This window comes from Ptychodera flava, chromosome 22 (assembly GCF_041260155.1).
Source record: "Ptychodera flava strain L36383 chromosome 22, AS_Pfla_20210202, whole genome shotgun sequence".
Lineage (NCBI taxonomy): Eukaryota > Metazoa > Hemichordata > Enteropneusta > Ptychoderidae > Ptychodera > Ptychodera flava.
In genome coordinates this window covers 35,880,905-35,903,249 of record NC_091949.1, presented here as the reverse complement: position 1 = coordinate 35,903,249, position 22,345 = coordinate 35,880,905, and the positions used below count along the sequence as shown (strand labels likewise).

The 22,345-nt window shown below is 37.8% G+C and overlaps 1 protein-coding gene and 1 long non-coding RNA gene across 2 annotated transcripts; one reads left to right on the top strand and one right to left on the bottom strand.

Annotated features, from left to right (window-relative positions):
- Positions 1–506: 506 nt before the first annotated feature.
- Positions 507–15,438, bottom strand: LOC139122354 (cell adhesion molecule 1-like; the record flags this gene model as incomplete). Its single annotated transcript, XM_070687750.1, has 7 exons — positions 15,434–15,438; positions 14,531–14,539; positions 4,926–5,023; positions 3,860–4,168; positions 3,130–3,417; positions 1,108–1,383; positions 507–773 (listed from the first exon to the last, which is right to left on the bottom strand). Coding segments are annotated over exons 1-7 (1,252 nt in total), but the record flags the coding sequence as incomplete, so codon positions are not given.
- Positions 15,439–16,143: 705 nt separating this feature from the next.
- Positions 16,144–21,565, top strand: LOC139123300 (uncharacterized). The gene is made up of 4 exons (XR_011549639.1): positions 16,144–16,310; positions 16,910–17,043; positions 18,331–18,423; positions 20,444–21,565. It is a non-coding gene; the product is annotated as an uncharacterized lncRNA (long non-coding RNA).
- The last annotated feature ends 780 nt before the right edge of the window (positions 21,566–22,345 follow it).

The window sequence follows — 22,345 nt, the reverse complement described above, 5'->3', positions numbered from 1 at the left end:
ACGTGCCTCTATCTTCACCTACAAACTAATGTTTATCACTAACAAAATTAAGCATCTCCCTACTGATTAAATACAACTTTCCTTTACTGATATATACCTTCAACAAAATGGTACAACTCAAAACAAGGCTTGAATCTCATCAGAATATAAGTACATCAGCCAATCGGAAAACTGGACATAGGCCAATGGGAAAACTGAAAATCAGCCAATCGGAAAACTGGACATAAGCCAGTGAAAAACGTCAAGCCGATTACAACATATTTCAAAATAGCCATGCATTCAGTTCAATTTTTAACGTACTATTTCAATTGTTAGCACAGATTATATATATATATATATATATATATATATATATATATATATATATATATATATATATATATATTGAGAGAGAGAGAGAGAGAGAGAGAGAGAGAGAGAGAGAGAGTAGTCAATTTTATTCCATTCCAACATAATGCTTTCCGTTCTGCTGCTGCCACGTGCACTGAACAATAAATCATACTTACAATAAATATCAACAAGCGTTGCGTTGCTTCCATGCCCAGTCCCTCCAATTTTGTCACAGAACTGGTTTTTAGCTCTGCATGTGTATGTTCCCCATTGTGATCTCAGGATGTTGTTTATGACTAGTATCTTACTTCGCGTGATAGTTCCGGTAGGATAGATCCACTCTACATTATTTGTAATTGGTACGGAGTCTACCTCACATGTCATTTGTAAGTCATCTCCTTCTCTGACATACTGTACTAATGGAATGGTAACGATTGGATCATCTGAAAGGGTTATAATATTAAATGTTTTTAAATTCTTCCTCCTCAATAGAATACAGTCAGAGCTTCACATTATACATACATACATACATACATACATACATACATACATACATACATACATACATACATACATAACAAAAATACCAGCACCAACGCACACAAAATAGGGTACTTGTCATTTTTGAATACAATTCACAATAATGTAACAATGAAATAGGCATTTGATACCGTCAAAGTGGCTGTCTCTTTGGATTATTTATGTCACTTTTGAATTCAAGTAGTAATTTATATTTTTCTACATTCAAACAACATAACATACATTTTTTTAACTCACATTGCACTATAACTTTAGTCTCAGCAGAATCCTCACCACGCTGGTTGTTATAGTATAAATTACTGACAACACACACAAACAAAATAGCTGTATTATTTCTTCCAGGTTGTATGCTAGCGATTTCCAATGGATTAGATATGCTAGCGTCTATTTCATCCGCCCTTTTCCATTTCACATCCGTATTTTCTGGTTTTCCAGGCGTGTATGAGCAATTGATTCTCAACTCATTATCTTTCTTCACACATACCTCTGCAGGTACTGCCGCCTTTGGTGGATCTAAAATTTAAAAAAAAGATTCGAAATTATGCGTATTTTATGAGCAATACTGAGTACCATGCTTGTACGCTTCGCTCAGTAGCTGACCCAGGGATAATTTTTAATGAAATTGATGTGGAGATATGATTCACGTTTATAAAACTATCATATTCATAAACGATGTATTTCAGCTTGACAATTTCAAGTTTAAAATTAAAGCTGCAAGCAGCGTTGGCGGTGCCAAAGCCTAATATTACATGGTGGACAAGTCACGTGACCGATCCAAATGTCTTTCGCAAACTTGGAAGAGATAACTCTAAGGATGACATGAGTAAAATTTCAGCTCAATCGGTGTTTTAGTTCTGCAGAAGAAGATTTATGAAGATTAAATTGGTATTTTTTCGAAAATCCAATATGGCGGCCAGATCACGTGACCGATCAAAATGTCTTTCGCAAACTTGAAAGAGATCACTCTAAGGATGATATGAGTAAAATTTCAGTTCAATCAGTGTGTTGGTTCTGGAGAAGAAGATTTTTAATCATTAAATTGCGATTTTCGTAAAATCCAAGATGGCGGCCAAATCACGTGACCAATCCAAATGTCGTTTGCAAACTTGAAAGAGATCACTCTAAGGAAGACGTGTAAAATTTCAGCCTAATCAGTGTTTTGATTCTGGAGAAGAAGATTTTTGAAGATGAAACTGCGATTTTCGCAAAATCCAATATGGCGTCCAAATCACGTGACCGATCGAAATGTTTTTCGCAAACTTGAAAGAGATCACTCTAAGGATGACATGAGTAAAATTTCAGCTCAAACGGTGTTTTGGTTCTTGAGAAGAAGATTTTTAAAGATTAAAAGGGTATTTTTCGAAAATCCAATATGGCCGCCAAAGTCACGTGACCGCATGTGATTTTATTTACAAAACCTCGAGACCTTAGGTCATGCTTGCTATGTAAAAAAATTCAAATTGACCAGACCCCTAGATCATCAGGAGAAGCCGTTTTTAGGTTTTTGGAAAATCCTATATGGCCGCCAGGTCACGTGACCAATAAAAATTTCAAGGGTCAGGTGCACCACTTCTCATTGGCCCCAATCATTGTACCAAGTTTGAAATGTTTAGCATAGGCGTTATTCAAGTTCTAGGCTGGCAAAAATTGACACAAGAAGAAAGAAAAATCCAACGAAACCAATGGGTGCCCAAGCTTGGGCTTGGGCACCTAAACAAACATAATATTCTGTATACATCCAGTGAAAACGGGAACCAGGCGGCAAATGTGACCAATGCAAACTTGAAAATAGTAAGTCTGTTCCAAGTGTTGCGCTCATTCATGTCAACCTTGTAAGTTGTACTAGTAAGAGGCGATGAGACCGTTCTTCGAAAGAGTGATGTTTTTCAAACGGTCTTTTAAAATATACATTTAGATAAACTCATACTATAGTATGGCCCGTCTGATACGCCATTCATTGATCCCTCGTCAAAAATGACCGCGGTTTGTAGACTGCCCTTGTCTACATTAAGGTGATGAACAAGGTTCAATACGCGTTTTCACAAAACATTTTCGACATTTTCAAATCATAGACAAACATGCAATTGCAAGACTATAGTATATTATGTATTGATGCAAAATGCGAACTTCCATGCCGATAGAAATATTCGTAAAACCGAAACTCAGAGTACGTGTAATAAAGAACTGGCTAAACTTTCTAGTTCAACGAGGAACCATACATGCATTTATCTCCTATGTAAGCGCAACCTTAAAACTTACATAGAACATTTAGTTTTATATCTTCGGGACAAGTCAACGGAGACGAAAGGCTGCTATGTGTCAGTTTACAGTTAAGTGAGGTTTCGTCGTCTTCTCTCTCTACCTTCTTTGTATACATTAATGGACTGTTGCCTTTCTTTGACATTTCGTCTCCATTTTCAATCCAAGTCAACAGTCCTGGAGGTGTAGCTTTTTCTTCAGCTTTACATTCCAGATTTACTGTACCTCCTTCAATGACTTCATTCTTAGGACCGATGCCAGATAATGAGCGGCACTCTGGACCACTTTCTATGGAAGTAATTTTTTAAAGAATTCCTTGCACGACAATAAACGTACGTTGTCTTCAATGATCATTTTTTCATCCTCCCTTATTAAATTTTGATCAAAAGAGTTACATACATCTGCTTGTTTATTGAATGCCAAAACATTGTAGTGCTGAATAATCTCGTGGAACAGAAACAATAACTTACTGTAAAATGCTATCAGACACCTAAAATTTGAACCTTTCGGAGAAATTTAATTAAATGCTACAAGATAAAAATAACATTTATTTTATTATTTACATTCCTCTGTTCGTACATCAGGAAAAATTTTAACAACACCACAATTTCTTTTTTACATACGGAAAACGTTATCTTATCAACCTTGACAATCACCTTCTTTACTACTTCTTCTCGTGACACGGAGATGTTGATTGTGTCACGCAAACATTTGTCATACAGATACATACCTAGAACAATTAATGAAGCAGACTCTCCCTTTGGGTTATTTGTATTGTAGCATTTCCATGTTCCCTCTTCACTTATATCGACTGCTTTGATGACAAGGTTCGCTTCACCATTTTCGAAATTACCGAAGACTGTGCAGCAATCATCATAGGAGGTACCTTCTTCAGTTATCAATCGGTGCACAGGTGTGACCATGGACCAATGAGGTGCTGAACTATCATTTAATTTACAGTATATCGTAACGGACTTTCCAGCTAATGCCAAGATGTCAGTGGATCTTACTTCTCGAAGAGTCTTTATTCCAAAAACTTCTGATATGAGAAACAAAAATACATTAAAAAGGATGCACATTGCATGACATAAATACTGAGACGATTACAAGACAAGTAGTTTGCTTGACATGCTAGAATTACGTAATGCTAAGTTTGAGGTACTCTATCTTTTAGAGTTTCTACGGACACACAGCATCTCTTTATTATATGATTCTCTTGGCTTTCAGAAGGTGGCTAAATGTATGGTGTAGAAACCTCAGAAGTAGCCAGTCCGCCTCAACCTGTTACGTTGACAATATTGTGTTCGATAGTTTTGTTTTGATGTCGTTGTCATCAGATTCTTGCTCTAATTCAACATTTACAAGTAACTTCGGAATACAGTGTAGAATAGTTTTGTGTATTAAATTGTAAAATAAGTAAATGACAAAGATCCATCCCGAGTTAAAAATGCTTCACAAGGTAAAATAAGGTATGAGATAATACCTTTCATACTGTTAAATGTAAAAATCCCGCATATAGCAGCCAAGAAGAGCAGTTTTTCATTCATATTAAGTTGCAAGAGCGTAAATAGGCGAGGTAATGGTAAGTAGACCTGTAGATTAAACAAAGAGAACGGTAGCAACATGATAATAGTCAAGTAACATTGCTTTGTCAAGAAAATCCCTTCAACTACAGTACACTCTCCGGCGGGAACGTCAGAATGCCCCATAATTTAAAGCAGATTGCAATTTTTGGCTTGGGAACTTAAAAAAATACACTTACATTTACTGACTTTCAGGGAATTCTTGTGTCTTACCAATCTCAACATCTTGTAAAATATCACGACCAAACATAATTTCTGTACCTTGTGTTTCTTCATCTTTGTGTTTCTTCGTGCTGCTGACTCGTTTTGTCCTGTTGATGAACACCAAAACAGATTCGCAAGTCCAATCAGTCGATGACTATTCGAATAAATATCACTCGGCCCACTCATCTGTGATAGCGAAACTGAAAACCGTCGAAGCCTTTGTAATTGGCGAATCCAATTCAATGGAAACCGAAAGGCACATAACGCTCGGTTTCTGGTGATAATGGTCTGCTGTAACAGATACACGAACGCCATACAAGGTTGCCATTTAATAGGCACACCAAAGTCCACAGTAAATTGACCCGGGATTTCTTATAGCATTGGCAAATGAGAAACACGCCTACAAACTTTAAAGTAACAAACAATTTTCTTTACGTCACGCCAATTTAGGTGTATGACTCATGACCACTGAAAGGTTTATTGAAGCATTTCTGCCAGGTAGACGTCTCACTGTTATCTTTTAGAAACATACATCTAGTCAGAAAAAAACAAGTGGAAATCACAATTTCCCAATCGAAAGGAGACCACAGGCAATTTGTGTGATATATAACTTGTGAAGTATTGTTACTACCAGGCTATATGAGGAAGTTGTCGTTTCTAACACAGAGCTCATGGCTGGTAAAGGAATTACAAATTAAGTAATTTGAAGGCCACCAGCCCGTATGCAAGGGGGTTATAACAGATTGCAATAACAGTAACTCACTAAAGATTTATATTGTGTAGATACAGTAACTACTAAACTAAGAATGAAGTTGCAAATGAAAATATTTAAAGTGCAAAGATAAGAAGTTCGTAAGTGACATAAAAAGTTGTGCTATTTCCAAAGTATTCAAAACCAATTCTTTAAGTTTAAAAATCATATTAAAATCAAAATAAATCCGAAAAATCTTTCCTGAATCCCTTTTCGCTCATGATAAACAAAAAAAATTGGAAGTGAGGGTCTTTAACGACTTATTCTGGTAAATAATGCGGCTGCGTTCACACATAAGAAAACAGTGAGAAGGCTGGAGGAATTCAGGGGGGATTCGAAAATTGTAGGGGTTGTAGAGGCAGGAGACCTGAAAGTTTTTTGGTTCCGTTTCTACGATTCGAAGGTTTGATGGGTAATTCAATGAAAATTTAATAACATTTTAATGTCATCCAATTGTTCTAATGTTAGTAATAAATAAACAATATCTAGAACCATTTTGTCGCATTTCATTACTTTTATTTCAAAATATCTAAAAATATGAATTTTCGAAAAAAAAATGAAGGCCAAGTATCGGGGCAGAAGCTGCAACTGTTGATAATTTTTTTTGATATTTCTATGCAGGATACCAAATACAGTTTCTTGCTGTCGCCATTCAACATGCTGAAACACACACTATTCAGTTTGTATACAAAAAGCTTGCATATATGAATATTGAATATTGTGTGAAAATTGAATTAGAGTCCAGACTGAAAGTAATTGGATAATGATAAAAATGAGGGGTACATATTCACAGGCTGTTTGCAATCTGGATAGTTGAGAGTTCAACACGCTATTCAAAGTACAACAAGAACGCAGTTGTATAAACTGTACAAAATTATTGTCAAAATTATCAATGGTTATGCAGCTACTCCCCTGGTACTGCCTATATAGGCAGTGTCACTGTCACTGCATTCTGGCAGTGATAGAGATAACCCTGACTATGAAGTAGCTGAAGAAGAGTCCAGGTCATGTGATGCTCATGACAGTGAAATTTACTTGTACACAAGGTCAGAGAAAGCAACAGTTAGTAAAGAGAAAGCAACTCCACTCATCGTTCATATATTGGTGGTTTGCGTTTAATGTGTATATTAATAATGTGTGGTATATTTTGTTTCACTGTCTTGTGTATAGTGCCGATTAGGCACGGCGAGACACAGCGGCTGTAATCAGCGTGTCAGTGCAGTCTGTACTCCAGAGTGGAGTGACTGTGTGAGACACGACGATTCTTTGACGCTATATATTTCGAAAGTTTGCCAGACTTTTTTCATCAGTTGCCTCAAGTTCATCTTCAGTGGATAAACTGTGTGGTATATTGGCAGATTGTATATATTCCTATGTTGTCCCACTGAAGGTTTGTTCTTTCATTCTGGAAGCTATGATGTCTAATTTTGTCCAGTTGTATTAAGGGTCGTGCTCGTATTGTGTTTACTAGGTTGAGAGATAGATATATTTGGTCGTCAACAAGTTTAATGTTGTGCTTTCTGTCAAAATGTTGCATTTTTTCTGTGTTATAAATGGTCAGTTGTAATCTTTGTGTGAAATCACTGGTACACGAGTTATTTTTGACGCTTCCGTATTATGTAATCATTAGTGTATAAAATGTCATTCCGCTTCCTTTATGTAACGGTTTGATTGGTATCTCACCGTTTTCTGATAGTGTTTCTGATGACATGCCCTCGAAGTGGGATGTATTGTATTCTGTGTTTTTGGAAGGGGAAATTCAGATGAATTCGAGGCTGCTATGTGTATCAATGTTCATTTTGGTTTGCCCTCGTGTAATGCGACATTGTTGTTGACGTAATACGTTTTTTGTTTTCTGTTTCTGTGCCAAATTATGATGTTGACCTCTTCTATTTATTTTGTTATTTTATGTTTAATTTTAGTGTACATTTTTGGTGTTGAGACATGAAACAACACAATATTCCAACAACAGTAAACATTGTGAATAACGTACTTAACTGGATACAGCATGGGCCAAACAAGGATCACAATACCAAACGGCCTTTTTAGAGGCCAACACACACTCAAAGGGAGAGTTACCGTATCAACACTTTGCCATGCCTCAACACCAAAAGTGTACACTAAAATTACACATTGTGGAAAATAAAGCTATTTCACTAAGTTATGACTCCATTATGTTACTTCAGTGTGGAACCCTAAACTGATATAACCGCAACACAATCCTAGGACGGCGGCTATGCTGAGATGCGATAGAGCACTGCATCAGCGCTTGCATGAGATGAACTCTGGATAGTAAGAAGCGTATACGTTGATTAAACACGACCGGCAGTAAGTTTCGTTCGGAAAACAACCATCATAATTCCACTACGTCGTTATCAGATAAAACAGACGCGATTATTCTACCAGCTACATCGCAATGACTAGTTTTTATTTACAGACATATTGTTATGTAGGTCATTTCCCCCCACACTCATCATGACCTGAGTTCAATTAGTCTAGAACATTCTCAAGGTCACTGCCCTTAATGACCTCACAACCTTGAATTCAATTAGTCATGTTTGGAATGTTCTAGAAATTTAGTAATCTGTGTAAGAGAGATAATTTTAGAACAGTAATTAGCATGTCAATAAAAGTTCTAGACTGGTCTTATATGCTCTTATGTAAGCACATGTGTATAAAAAAGGGACGTGCACAGCTTCCAGTCAGACTTTGGGATCGTGTCTCTTGTGTGTTACTAAACTCCAGTAGTAGTCCTTCTCAAGACTTTTCAAGACCTTCACTGCCAACGCTGGATTTACACTGTGGACTTTGTGCAACTTCCAGCCTGCAAGCCATAGGACTGTTCATTCATCCAACAGACTGTTACAACTCTGAGACTGGAGCTTTGCCGTCCCAGCTGAGATAAGTAGTCTGTACACTTTTAAAGCTTGTACTCTATCCCTGACTTAGCAATTAGTTTTATTTTTGTAATAAATTTTGTTTAAACGTTAACTGCTGAGTTCACCCTTTTGTTCGTTTTCTCTGCACGTAACAAAATTGGGGGCTCGTCCGGGATACGAATATTCTGAGCCGTTTGACAACATTTTGCCCGCCTTTTTCAAAACTACTGTACACTGTGAACTCAGCGAAATTTAATCATGGCGGAATTCAAGCCAGACGAATTTATGGATGACCTTGATCAGGACACATTTAATTCCCTCAGAAAAGACAACCTCATAGCACTGGCCAATTTCCTTAAAGTAGATGTCAAAAGATCTATGCGCAAGCGGGAAATACAGTACCACATTGCAAAACATTTAGTTAATTCTGGCCATTTTGAGGAGTCTGCCTTAAAAGATTATGAGCCTGAGTCTTCCTTCGAACTCAAAAAATTAGAATTAGAAATACAGGCAGATTTGGCACGTGAAAAGTTGCAAATGGAAGAAAGACAGAGAGAGAAAGATAGGCAGGAAAGATTAGAAATGAAAGAAAGAGAATTGGAAATGAAAGAAAGATTAGAAATAAAACGTTTAGAGCTTGGACAGTCAGGAAAATTCATCCCTTCAGACAAGTTTGACATCACTAAGCATTTCAGGTTAGTTCCCCCTTTCCAAGAAAAGGATGTTGATAAATATTTCCTTCATTTTGAGAAAATTGCTCAGAGTCTGAATTGGCCTAAGGAGTCCTGGTCTATGTTTTTGCAGTGTGCTTTGGTGGGTAAAGCCAGAGAAATTTACATTCAGTTGTCAGTAGAGCAGGCTTCAGATTGTGATTCTGTGAAGGAATTAATTCTCAAGGGCTATGAGTTGGTGCCTGAAGCTTACCGTCAGAAATTGCGAGAAGGTGAAGGATCAAACTTATGTTGAATTCGCTCGGACAAAAGAACAACTGTTCGACCGTTGGTGTTCTTCGGAAAAGGTCAGTCAGAATTATGAAAAGTTACGACAACTTGTTTTGATTGAGGAATTTAAGAGGTGCATCCGGAGTGACATCAAGACATTTATCAATGAACAAAAGGCAGATACATTGGAGGTTGCTGCACGTTTGGCCGATGATTATTCATTGACCCACAAATTTTCATTTCTCAGCAAACCATCCCGTCCTTTTCATGCAGAAACAATGCAGGTAAATTAAACTCCTCCTTTTCATCCAAGAATTTTTCAAAGGAGAGTAGGAAATCAAATGACAATAGTTCACAAAATTCAAGTAACATTCCCACATCATCAGATCCCAAGTCTCAATCTCCTTCTGACAAACGTTACAGTTTGGTACACTTTCTTGCAATTATTGTAAGAAAGACGGCCATTTAATGTCAGATTGTTTCAAATTGAAAAGAAAACGTGAAGGTCAAAGTGGTCAAAGTGGATCTAAGCCCACCGGCTTTATTTCTTCATCAACTCAATTAGAGTCTAATAATGTGTGCAGCACATTCTCTGAGGTCAAACCCCTCTTATCCCCAATTAATGAGGTCAGGGTCAATTCTTCTCAAGATAGCAATATGGGTATTTTCGAACCATTTATTCATGATGGTTTTATATCACTTTCTAGTGATTTTTCTTCCGCTACCCCTGTCAAAATGTAAAGAGATACCGGGGCTTCCCAGTCTCTTTTGTTGGCAGATACCCTGCCGTTTTCTGAAAAGTCATTTTCAGGTTCTAAAGTTCTTATTAAGGGGGTAGATTGTAATGACTACATTCCTGTTCCTCTCCATAATGTCTATTTGTCTTCGGACTTTGTTTCTGGACCTGTGACTTTAGGTATTAGGCCTTTTTTGCCTTTTGAAGGGATTCACCTTCTTCTTGGAAACGACCTTGCTGGGGACAAGGTCATTACTAATCCACTTGTGACTGATAATCCTAGTTTAGATCAGGATCCAGAGCCAATAGAAGAGGAAATTCCCGTGTATTTCCTTCATGTGCAATTACTCGAGCCATGTCAAAGAAAACTTCTGAGAATCAAAATACTCTCAAAAATGATGTCACAGATGTTGACTTAAATGACACCTTTCTCAGTCAGGTGTTTGACACGGATCATTCCGTTATCCCTCGTGGATTTGAAACTTCCAGTAAAACTTCTGCTGACCAAAGTCAGACATTTTCTAGATCAAATCTCATTGCAGAACAACACAAAGACCCAGATATTTTGTCTTTGTTTGACAGGGTAGATGATGAAGGTAAAACTTCAGAGACCTCTGTTTCCTATTATACAAAATCTGGTATTCTTATGCGTAAATGGAGACCTCTAGACGTTTTGGTTGATGACAATTGGGCTATAAAACATCAAATTGTGGTTCCAAAGCCCTACCGTGCTGAAATATTGTGCCTGGCCCATGAAACGCCCTGGGCTGGTCACTTAGGAGTCAGGAAAACTTATCATAAAATTCTCAGTCACTTTTATTGGCCTAATCTCAGGCAGGATGTAGCACATTTCTGTAAAACTTGTCACACATGTCAAAATGGTAGGAAAGCCGAATCAGACCATTCCAAAGGCCCCTTTACAGCCAATTCCTGCATTTCAAGAACCATTTAGTAGGATACTAATAGACTGTGTTGGGCCCCTACCAAAAACAAGATCAGGAAATGAGTACATGTTGACAATTATGTGTACATCAACTCGGTTCCCAGAAGCTATACCACAGAGAAACATAAAGACAAAGACTAAAGTGAGAGCTTTAGTCACATTTTTCACCTTATTTGGCCTCCCTAAATGTGTCCAGTCCGATCAAGGCTCCAACTTTATGTCTGGAATTTTTCAACAAGTAATGGATCAGCTAGGCATTAAACAGTATAGGTCATCCGCCTATCATCCAGAAAGTCAGGGTGCTCTTGAGCGATTTCATCAAACTTTGAAAAACATGATTAGGACCTACTGTTTTGACACAGAAGAGCAGTGGGATGAAGGAATTCATTTTCTGCTTTTTGCTGTAAGAGAGTCAATTCAAGAGTCTCTTGGTTTTAGCCCATTTGAGCTTGTATTTGGACATACAGTCCGTGGCCCACTTAAGCTCGTTAAAGAGAAATTCCTATCAGACATGATGATTGTCTGAATATTTTGCAATATGTGTCAATTTTCGTACAAAACTCTCTAAAGCATGTATTAGCCAGAGAAAATCTTGAGTCATCTCAGCAGTCAATGAAAATCAAATATGATAAAAACACCTCAAAACGGAAGTTTGAACCAGGTCAAAAAGTTCTTGTTCTACTTCCAATTCCTGGCAAACCACTCCATGCTCGTTACTTTGGGCCATACCTAATTGATAAGAAATTGAGTGATTTAAATTACATCATAATAACACCTGACAGGCGAAAACAAAAACAGCTATGTCACATAAATATGCTTAAGCCATATTTGGATAGGGATAATCCTACTATAACTCAGCCTGTCAGTACAGTCAGTTCTGGCCATTATGAAGATGGTGATACTGAAACTGACTTGAGTGAAAATACTCTAAACTCAAAGCTGGGCTCGGTCAAGCTTCAGAACTCAGAAATCCTGGAGAAGCTGGAGTCTACAAAGTTGGCACACCTCCAGCCAGAACAACAACAACAGGTGAAAGAACTGCTCCATGAATATAAACACCTGTTTCAAGATGTTCCAACGAGGACAAACGTCATCTATCACGACGTTGATGTTGGGGACAGTAAGCCTGTAAAACAACATCCATACAGACTGAATCCAACAAAAGCGAAATACCTCCAGGAGAAGTCAAATACCTGCTGGACAATGACTTTATTGAACCCAGTAAAAGTAACTGGAGTTCGCCGTGCATACTTGTTCCAAATCAGATCACAGTTATCGTATGTGCACGGACTTTAGGAAGGTCAACACTTTAACAAAGACAGACACTTTCCCAATCCCGAGGATTGATGACTGCATCGACCGAGTGGGAAAAGCCAAGTATGTGACGAAATTTGACCTACTGAAGGGATTTTGGCAAGTCCCTCTGACGGATCGTGCTCGTGAAATATCCGCCTTTGTTACACCAGACGGATTGTTCCAGTACAAGGTGATGCCATTCGGAATGAAGAACTCTCCGGCAACGTTCCAACGGATGATCAACGACGTCATATCCGGGATAGACGGATGTGCAGCTTACGTCGTCCTGTATAGTGACACCTGGGAGGAACACATCAAGCTCATGCGGAAGTTCTTTGAGAGACTGAGTAAAGCAATGTTGACTGTCAACCTTGCCAAATCTGAGTTTGGTTGGACGAGGGTGACTTACCTCGGACATACTGTAGGACAGGGTGAGGTAAAACCTGTTGATGCCAAAATCAGTGCCATTTCAAGTTTGCCCATACCAAACTGCAAACGACAACTGATGCGCTTTCTCGGTATGGCTGGTTACTACAGAAAATTCTGTCCAAATTTCTCCACAATTACTGAGCCTTTGACTAACTTACTTAAAAAGAAAGTAAAGTTTGTTTGGTCAGAGCAATGCCAACAGGCATTTGATACACTTAAAGCCGCACTGCAAAGTGCCCCAGTGTTGTCTGCACCAGACTTCACCTTGCCATTCAAATTAGCTGTAGATGCTAGTGATACGGCTGCTGGTGCTGTTTTATTGCAAGAGGATAGTCATGGTGTAGATCATCCTGTTTGCTATGTTTCACGCAAATTTAACAAATCCCAGAGAAACTACTCTACAATTGAAAAAGAGTGTTTATCTTTGATATTAGCTTTACAGCATTTTGAAGTTTATGTTACTTCTTCAAATCAGCCAATAGTGGTTTATATTGATCACAACCCTCTTGTTTTTCTGCAGAAATTTAAAGGCAAAAATCAGCGATTGTTAAGATGGAGTTTAATGTTACAGGAGTTAAATCTTGATATTAGACATATCAAAGGCAGAGACAATTTAATTGCAGACTGTCTCTCTCGTATTTAGAGTTTATTGTTGTTCACTTTCAAGAAGTTTTACTTTAGAGTAAAACAAAATTGAGTACTTATATCTTTTTCAAGTTTACATTTCGAAAAGAAAGATTTTTTTTGAAAAATTTTCTTTTTTAAAGAGGGGGTGTGTTATGTAGGTCATTTCCCCCCACACTCATCATGACCTGAGTTCAATTAGTCTAGAACATTCTCAAGGTCACTGCCCTTAATGACCTCACAACCTTGAATTCAATTAGTCATGTTTGGAATGTTCTAGAAATTTAGTTAGCTGTGTAAGAGAGATAATTTTAGAACAGTAATTAGCATGTCAATAAAAGTTCTAGACTGTTCTTATATGCTCTTATGTAAGCACATGTGTATAAAAAAGGGACGTGCACAGCTTCCAGTCAGACTTTGGGATCGTGTCTCTTGTGTGTTACTAAACTCCAGTAGTAGTCCTTCTCAAGACTTTTCAAGACCTTCACTGCCAACGCTGGATTTACACTGTGGACTTTGTGCAACTTCCAGCCTGCAAGCCATAGGACTGTTCATTCATCCAACAGACTGTTACAACTCTGAGACTGGAGCTTTGCCGTCCTAGCTGAGATAAGTAGTCTGTACACTTTTAAAGCTTGTACTGTATCCCTGACTTAGCAATTAGTTTTATTTTTGTAATAAATTTTGTTTAAACGTTAACTGCTGAGTTCACCCTTTTGTTCGTTTTCTCTGCACAGAACCCACCATGCGATTCTTCAAAACCCATAAGTGAGCTTTGACAAAACCACCTGGCAATTCTGACATTGTGGTGTTAATAATAATGACTCTGAACACATATGCATTTTACAGGTGTTTGTATTCTTTCCTTTTCATTTGTATTCATACATGTCAAATTCATTTATGAATATTGATAGTATAATTGTTCATTAGAGCAATTGCATGATCGTCATCTCAGAGTCTCCATACTCAAAGGTATAGAGCTCGACTCTGGTTTTCTTCGTCGAAGGCTGCTCACCATCTCTTCCTGTAGATGAAACAAACATAAAAATAGCCATAGATGCAATAATTATAGCAGGCTGGTCGTTCTGTAAATGTTGACGGTGTTCGACGTAATTTGTGACGATGTTCGTGGTTGGGTGTCGAGCATCGTCAAATTTACAGAGCAACCAATCCGCTATAAATGTGGCAGTTAACACCGTACAGATATTTTTTGCAAATATACAAGCAAAATTACAGGAAAGTTTTACCTTCGCCAAATTACATTAACCTTGAATTAGCGTTAATCAAATTACCTCAGCTAAGTCTGATTTTCGTCTGCATTGTCTATTAAATGGCTAAGGTCTACGAAACCTTTAGCGTTTGAAGCCTTTCAAAGTAATTAGGAGCAGAGTTCAAAATATGTCCTTTATCAATAGAAATATTGAAATCAATCACCTTGAACAATATCGCTAACAGCTGCCCTCTGTACCCCTCTCTGCCAGGTTTCTGTGGCCAGGCTTCTCCTGTATCAGCTGTTCGTCTACACTATGTTCATACAACCTCGTTCCTGCTTTGGCATGCAAGGAGTGGTTGACCTGAACCAACTAAATCCTGCCTTCGCACATAGTCTGCCAACGATAGCATAAATTGTTTGTGCCCGAGTTGTTTGTGCTGAAAACCATACATTACTAGTCTTTTTTACAAAGGGTACAGATAAAATGCGTCATTTGGGCGATCAACAGGACTGGAATAGGAACTATAAAACAGCTTGGTATGAGAAATGAAGGAACGTTTTTCTTATAAGTCGTCTGCTGAGCTTGTTATTGAATATAAGCTGGGTTGTTAGGTATCATTAGCAAGATAATTAACAAGTCTTTGAATTGACATATTGTAACGTGCAATATCTTGTACGATTTTTATGAAACATGATCAAACCTACCCCATATACCCCAAAGTTTAAGGTAGCTTTCCGCCTTGGTTTTGGTATTTTGAGTCAAAAACACGATTTTTTTTTATCCCTGAAAAGTATTCCTATAATATTGATCTTCCTGTGTGTAGAAAACCTTGGTCGTGAAGTTCCTGCTTTTGGGTGCAATTTTGAAATAAAAATGTACGAGAGGCACAGGTGTACATTTTGGCGTTTGAGACTACCGTTAAGTCTTGATTGACAAGGGATTACGCTAAGCAGGCAGCGTCACAGTATTCGCATGCACTTAGACAACATCCGCTGTGAAAATCCCATTAACACCTACCGTTCACTGCGTGGGTCAAGACCATTGTGTGTCCCTGGCAATTAGGCGTATGGCGTTGAATGCCTGCCAAAATTAAGCTATGCCATTTGTAATTACGACATGCCTTTCGCAATTACGATATGCCATTGTGCGATGCAAAATGCAGACATGCCATTATGCGATGCAGAATGCCGACATGAGGAGTAGAAGCTTTGAATTATGCTACCTTTTCCAGCAAGCTAGAGGGTCACCTTATATCCACAATGCATCTGTCTTTCAACCATTTGCAATATATTCGAGTTGTGAATTCCGAGCTGGTACAAGGGAGGTCGATGAGCGACAACGGAATGCGTTGCAAGCACCTATTGCCATGGAGAAGTTGAATTTACAAAGATACGGAATCGGTATAAAAAAGGCCCGTTTCACGGATGAAAATGGCGACTATAATCACGTCCAAAAAATTTGGAAACAATTTCCAAAGCTTAAATCTGTTGGTGGTGTTTTGCTATCGGTCGGCGGACCCAATGCCGATTGGACCTAAGTCAATTGGACCCAAGGCCGAGTCGCCAAGTGGCTGAAGAGCAGGTGTTGTGCCCCTAACCTTACTTCTATACGATATTTCAGATTGTATTGCATAGTTTTATTTCTATTTAAAACAGTCACTGGTCTTTATAATTTTGCGACGACATTCTCTTTGTTATACAACGCCGCGCCGCCACTCGGAGACGGCAACGCGGTCCACAGCGCTACTCCCGCTAGGTAAAGTACAGTAACTACCGCAGTCACCTGAGAATTGGACGTAAATTGCCATCAAGCTCAAAACATAAAATTGGGTATACTACAGATGTTGATTATACAACAATACAGTAGAAGTGACAATTGTTTATTATTATCTTATTTACTTTCTAGTCTGCACGGATGTATATTCAGAATGGGTTCATCAGATTTTAAGACACATGATACAGATTTGCTATGGTGACTTTGATGCTGTTTTGTCAGTGGCACATGATGATCATATTCCTAAAGGGTTTTTAAAGAATGCCATTGAAAGTTTTTCTCTTTTAATAGTTGCTCTTCCAAAGAACATTATCACAATGTTTTGACTGATTAATCAGAAAGATTTTCTTTGTGTAGTGTTATGATTGTGAAAAACAACTGACATATATTTCCTCATCTTTTTGCAGATTAACATGAAAGCAGATATTTTAATCGAAATTTTGGCAGGGAATGTTGGCAGAGATGAAGTAATAAGAAGGCTTAGACATCACCATCGTGATTCCAATCAAGTGTTTTATGATTTGTCAGCTGTAAGTGGCAAGTAAGCAAAACATATACATACACATTTTTAGCTACTACAGACTAATAGTCTATAGAAGCTATTGGGATGGGTATCCGTCCGGCATCCATTGTCAGTCTATATGTATGTATGTATGTATGTATGTATGTATGTATGTATGTATGTCCGTTTGTGAGGATGTCCGTCCACTCAAATATCTGGGGAACTGTAGTACTTACAGACTTGATATTTCCTATGATTATGACAGACATCTTTTTTAGTTTTTAGCTCATATTTGGTTTTGTATATAAATACCAAAAATAGCTTACATAATGAGTCAGTGCCGTCTGTCTGTCTGTCTGTATGTATGTATGTGTGGATGTATGTCCGTCACACACAAAGGCTCCCATACCGCCAAAGCTACCATCTCAGTATTTGGTGTACAGGTAGATGCAGGGGTTGAGATGTGACGTTGTTCAAATGAACACGTCAGTGTCAAAAATGTGCAAATGAGGTAAGAAAAAGGGAAATTCTGCAAATGTGCAGGAGTGATGGCATGCCAGTTAAAGACAGGCTAACTCCACTGACCTTGAGTCATTTCTTGTCAATGTTTATGAACTGTTACATATTAACAGACCTGCTCAAACCATAGACAGTAGAAGGGGAACACTGTCTATGCTCAAACTAAGAGGGGCTAGCTGTTTCTGCTATGCATGTTGCTAAAGTTGACCTCCAGTACCTAAAGTTTCAGACCTTATTTACTTATGTTATTCTTGTTTTTCTGATTTAAATACTTCTTGTTGTTTTCCTGATTGTACTGTGCAGAAATCATTGTCATAACATCAACGTAGAATTATCCTGCACTGAACAGATAGAAGCAACATTTATTGTTGATCTTTGGTACCCAAACTGGTATATACCAATTCTGATCAAATTTGAGCGACACCGTATAATTGCGGTATTTTTTAATATTGTTAAAAATATGCAAATTAGCTCAAAAAAGTCACGAAGTGCTTTCAAAACAGTCACAACAGTCATATACCCAGTATCAGCACTCACAGTACCAGCTACCAGCATCGACATTTATGTCAAAGAAAGTTTATTTTCACACTCCTCATGTGATGTAAGTTTTGCAAAGATGACTACGTGGTAGACTTTACCAGTTCATGCCTCTTGTATGTGTCCAACTAAAGTTATGCTGAGTATGACACTGGGTTGAAATGGACTTTTAGTCTAAGTAAAATAGACAGTAAGATACTGTACAACATAGAATTGAAAAATAAAGAATAATCATCAAAAACATTGACATTTGCCCATTTTATATTCCAGATGAAAACCACGATGAAGCGACAAATTCAGTTCAAGATGTGATTGGTTCTACATCCATGGCATCAACATCAACAGACCATGGACCTACAAGTGGTAAGCTAAATGATTCATTTCCCTGTACACAAAGTACAGCGTAACAGTAATAATATCCGTTATCATATACCTAGATTCACGTGCCTATATAAAGCTTCGTGAGAAAGCACCTTCACATCCATGCATTTTTTTAATGTATCACAGCCCATTGCCCAAATTTGGATGAACGCGTTGAATTCTGCACGTCCAAATATGGGCAATCGTGTTCACTATTGAACTATATGAACTACTTCAATACTTGTTACAACGCATGTTGCTATCGGGGAATGTTATATTTCTACATAAAGTCACAGCGAGATTAGGAAAACGTCTGCTCGCTAAGATTGTATAGTGGCGACAGTGGAGTCGGGCTGGTGACATTTAATATTTCTAAAGTCAAGTGAAACCCATCGTAGGCCTATCCTAAGTGCGTGCCAAATGACACTAATTTACATCACGCATTTGTCCTTCTTTAATACACCTTGATTACAAATTGGATCTCTGTTGCTCATGTATGAAGCTTTGCGTGTTCTAGACTTCTACAGGTAAACAAATGACGTCATTATGTAAGTAAATCGGCTATGTGAAGAGGCCATTGCTTTTCTGAAAAATTGACACAAATGGCAATGAATATTTGATATCGCACAAATATTTATCTTAGAACAAATCTTAATATTATGTTAAGTACATATTTATCATTCCATACGGTATATGATAAAACCTTTACGGCCCAGATACAAGTTTTGCGGACCATAGTCACATGGCATATGGGCCCTCACACTCGGGCCCTTCCACCGTACGACCTTGGCCTGCAAAACTCATATCAGGGCCGTAAAGATTATTACTTAAGGTCCATGCATCCTTCAATCATCAGGCAAATGAAGTTAAATGATCCTTACTCCACTTTCTTTTACAGTAACGGTACCAATGATTTTGACGATGAGATACAGCTGGATATTTATACAGTACCTAATTAGGTTTGTCAGTTTGCTCTCAAATTTACCCTTTTAGGGGTCAACGTTTACAACTTTGCGCCAACATCAGACAGACTTAAACAGCAGGTGACGCAGCAAGATGTCTGTAAACTAATTTACTATGTAGTATGTTTATACCTTTACAGCAGCTATCAGTTTCAATGGTGACACACACACAGACTGGTTGCCAAGTTTTACAAGCAGTTCAAATTCACGGAGAGGTGGTAAAAGAACGACCTTACTGCAAATTTAGACTCAGAGGAACATGCATGTCTGTAAGTCTGTCTGTGTGTATGTATGTACGTATGTTTGTATGTATGTATGTATGTATGTATGTATGTATGTATGTATGTATGTATGTATGTATGTATACATGTATCAAAACCTCAAAACCACAGCACCTGCCATCTTATTCTTCTGTGTACAGGTGGGCCCTGGGGTGGAGATTTGAATTTGGTAAAATATCAAAATGTCAATGTCAAAAATTTTGCAAATGAGTCAAAAAAAAAGTAAAATCCTGCAAAGTGCTGAAGCTCCGTAACTACTGGCAAGATTTGCCTAAAACTTTGTATGCATGTACCTAAGGGTAACCTTAGTTGTGAGTCTTATAATTTGTATTTTTTAGGCAAATTTCCCCATTTTTGGTAAAAAAAACCCCCATTTTATCTGAAATTGCTTGTCCACTTCAGTTGAAAGTTGGTATGAATGTTCACAGTAACATAAATGCCAAACATTTGTTGCATTACATGTAACACATGCATTTGCACTCTATTTTTTCACGTTTAGTTACATTGTTGCCAACTTAATGTCTACTTCATGTAATTGAAGTAGCCTTTAACAACCGGGGCTGTGTCATCAACGATTACTTGTCACCTTGGTAAGTATGTCCAAATTGTGACAAACCATGAAATGTTATCATGTAATTGAAGTAGCCATTAACAACCGGGGCTGTGTCATCAACGATTACTTGTCACTCAGGACAGTCATTTTACGATCACGATCAGTAGGAATTGTTTAGATCATGCAAATGTTATGTAATCAAAGTTACTTGTCTTTTTTTTCTTCAGACACTGCAAAACACACACCTTGTGCTATGACACCCTTGGAAACACTTGAAAAATGGAGGAAAACAACTATCAATGTGCATGCTAGACCACCAAAGATATACTACATCCGAGATACCAAGTCACCATTTCAACAAATGTTTGGCATTTATGAGAAGAAAGTTGATCTTTTCATTCATCCATCTGTAACATTAATTTCTGGTATTAAGGAAGAGGTTGCAGTGGATGTTTGGGATCCATCTAGAGAGTTCTTCCACCTGACATTTCAAACACTGACAAGAAACACAGAGGAACCTTTGTATGAGGGAAAAATGGAACATCTGTTACAAGTACTAAAACAATCAGTTATAAGTCAGGAACTTTTTGAACTTGTTAGTAAAGCAATGGCACATGGATTAAAACTGATATGACACCAATAAGTCTTGCAATTACATGTAACACATGCATTTGCACTCTATTTTTTCACGTTTAGTTACATTGTTGCCAACTTAAATGCTGAACTTTTGTTTCATGTCACTTCTGAAGAATGAGGCTATATTGTGGGGAAAGATTCTGTGTTATATCCCCACGGATACTGTCCAGGGGGACTTATAGTTTTGGTCGTGTGCATGCGTGCGTCCGTTCATGGAGATATCTCAGAGACGTCTGGAGCGATTTCATTCAAACTTGGTACAAGGGTTACTCCTTATGTCAGGCATATGCACATCAAATTGTTTTGCGATCTGACCAAATATGGCCGTGTGACGGTCATTTTATTGAGAAAGCGGGGACTATGTCATTGACAATGACTTTTTGAAAAAGAGCTCTATTTCTAAAGCGACTGCACTAAATTTGATGAAACTTTGTGAAGATGTTTGTCACACAGAGCTCTGATAGCACACAGTCAGTATTGCATCAATTAATTGCTAATTTGCATATTTGATGAACTTTTGTAATTAGGGTGATATGTATAGAAATACTGCAGCAAATTTGATGAAACTTTGTATAGATCTTTAGCACACAGTGTCATATAAGTTTGCAAAGACACTTAGTGGTGTCATTCAAATTAATTGCTATTTTGCATATTTAATGAACTTTCCTAATTAGGGGGTTTTGTCCAGAAATACTGCATCAAATTTGATGAAACATGATATAGATGTTGATCTTTCAGTACTGTAATACTGTGAGAAGACATTAAGCATTATCAAGTCAATTGATTGCTATGTTGCATAATTAATTAACTTTCATAATTACGGTAGTATGATATGTCTAGAAATGCTGTATCAAATTCGTGTGTTACAGATGTCGATCTTCCGGTAGGGTTATGTCATGCAATAGACATCAAATCAGGTCCAATAATCGTTATCGTTCAAGGTAACTAAGAAAGTTACCAGGTCCAAGGAACATATTGAAAATGACAAAGGCAATGGGGTCATCTTGAACCACAAAATAGTGGTGGTACCAGGTGTCCGGAATGGTTAAGCGTTCCCTGCCAGCTAGCCGCACCCGTCAAGATTGACCCAAAGCGACAAATCCATTGTTATTTGGTGAATTCACCAAATTACTTTTGTGAGTCAAAATTTTGTATGCTGTCACTCATCATTTGAGTAACAGACAGGTCATATTTTGATACAACATCTCCGTATCTACCGTAGAACTTCTTAAATGATTTCACTAATCTACTTTCTGAGAACCCTTGCCTCACTAACTTTTGAGCTAATAGGCTGTGTCTAACTCGAAAGTCTTCATATGAATTGCATGCTCTACTGTATCTAAGAAGTTGTGAAATATACACACCATAAGCTGGAGATGATGGTATATTGCTCGACAAAAAGGGAACGTTTATGATTTCAAAATTGAAATCGTCTCTTTTGTCATACAGCTTAGTATATAGTGTATTTTGTCTAATTTCAAACAATACGTCTA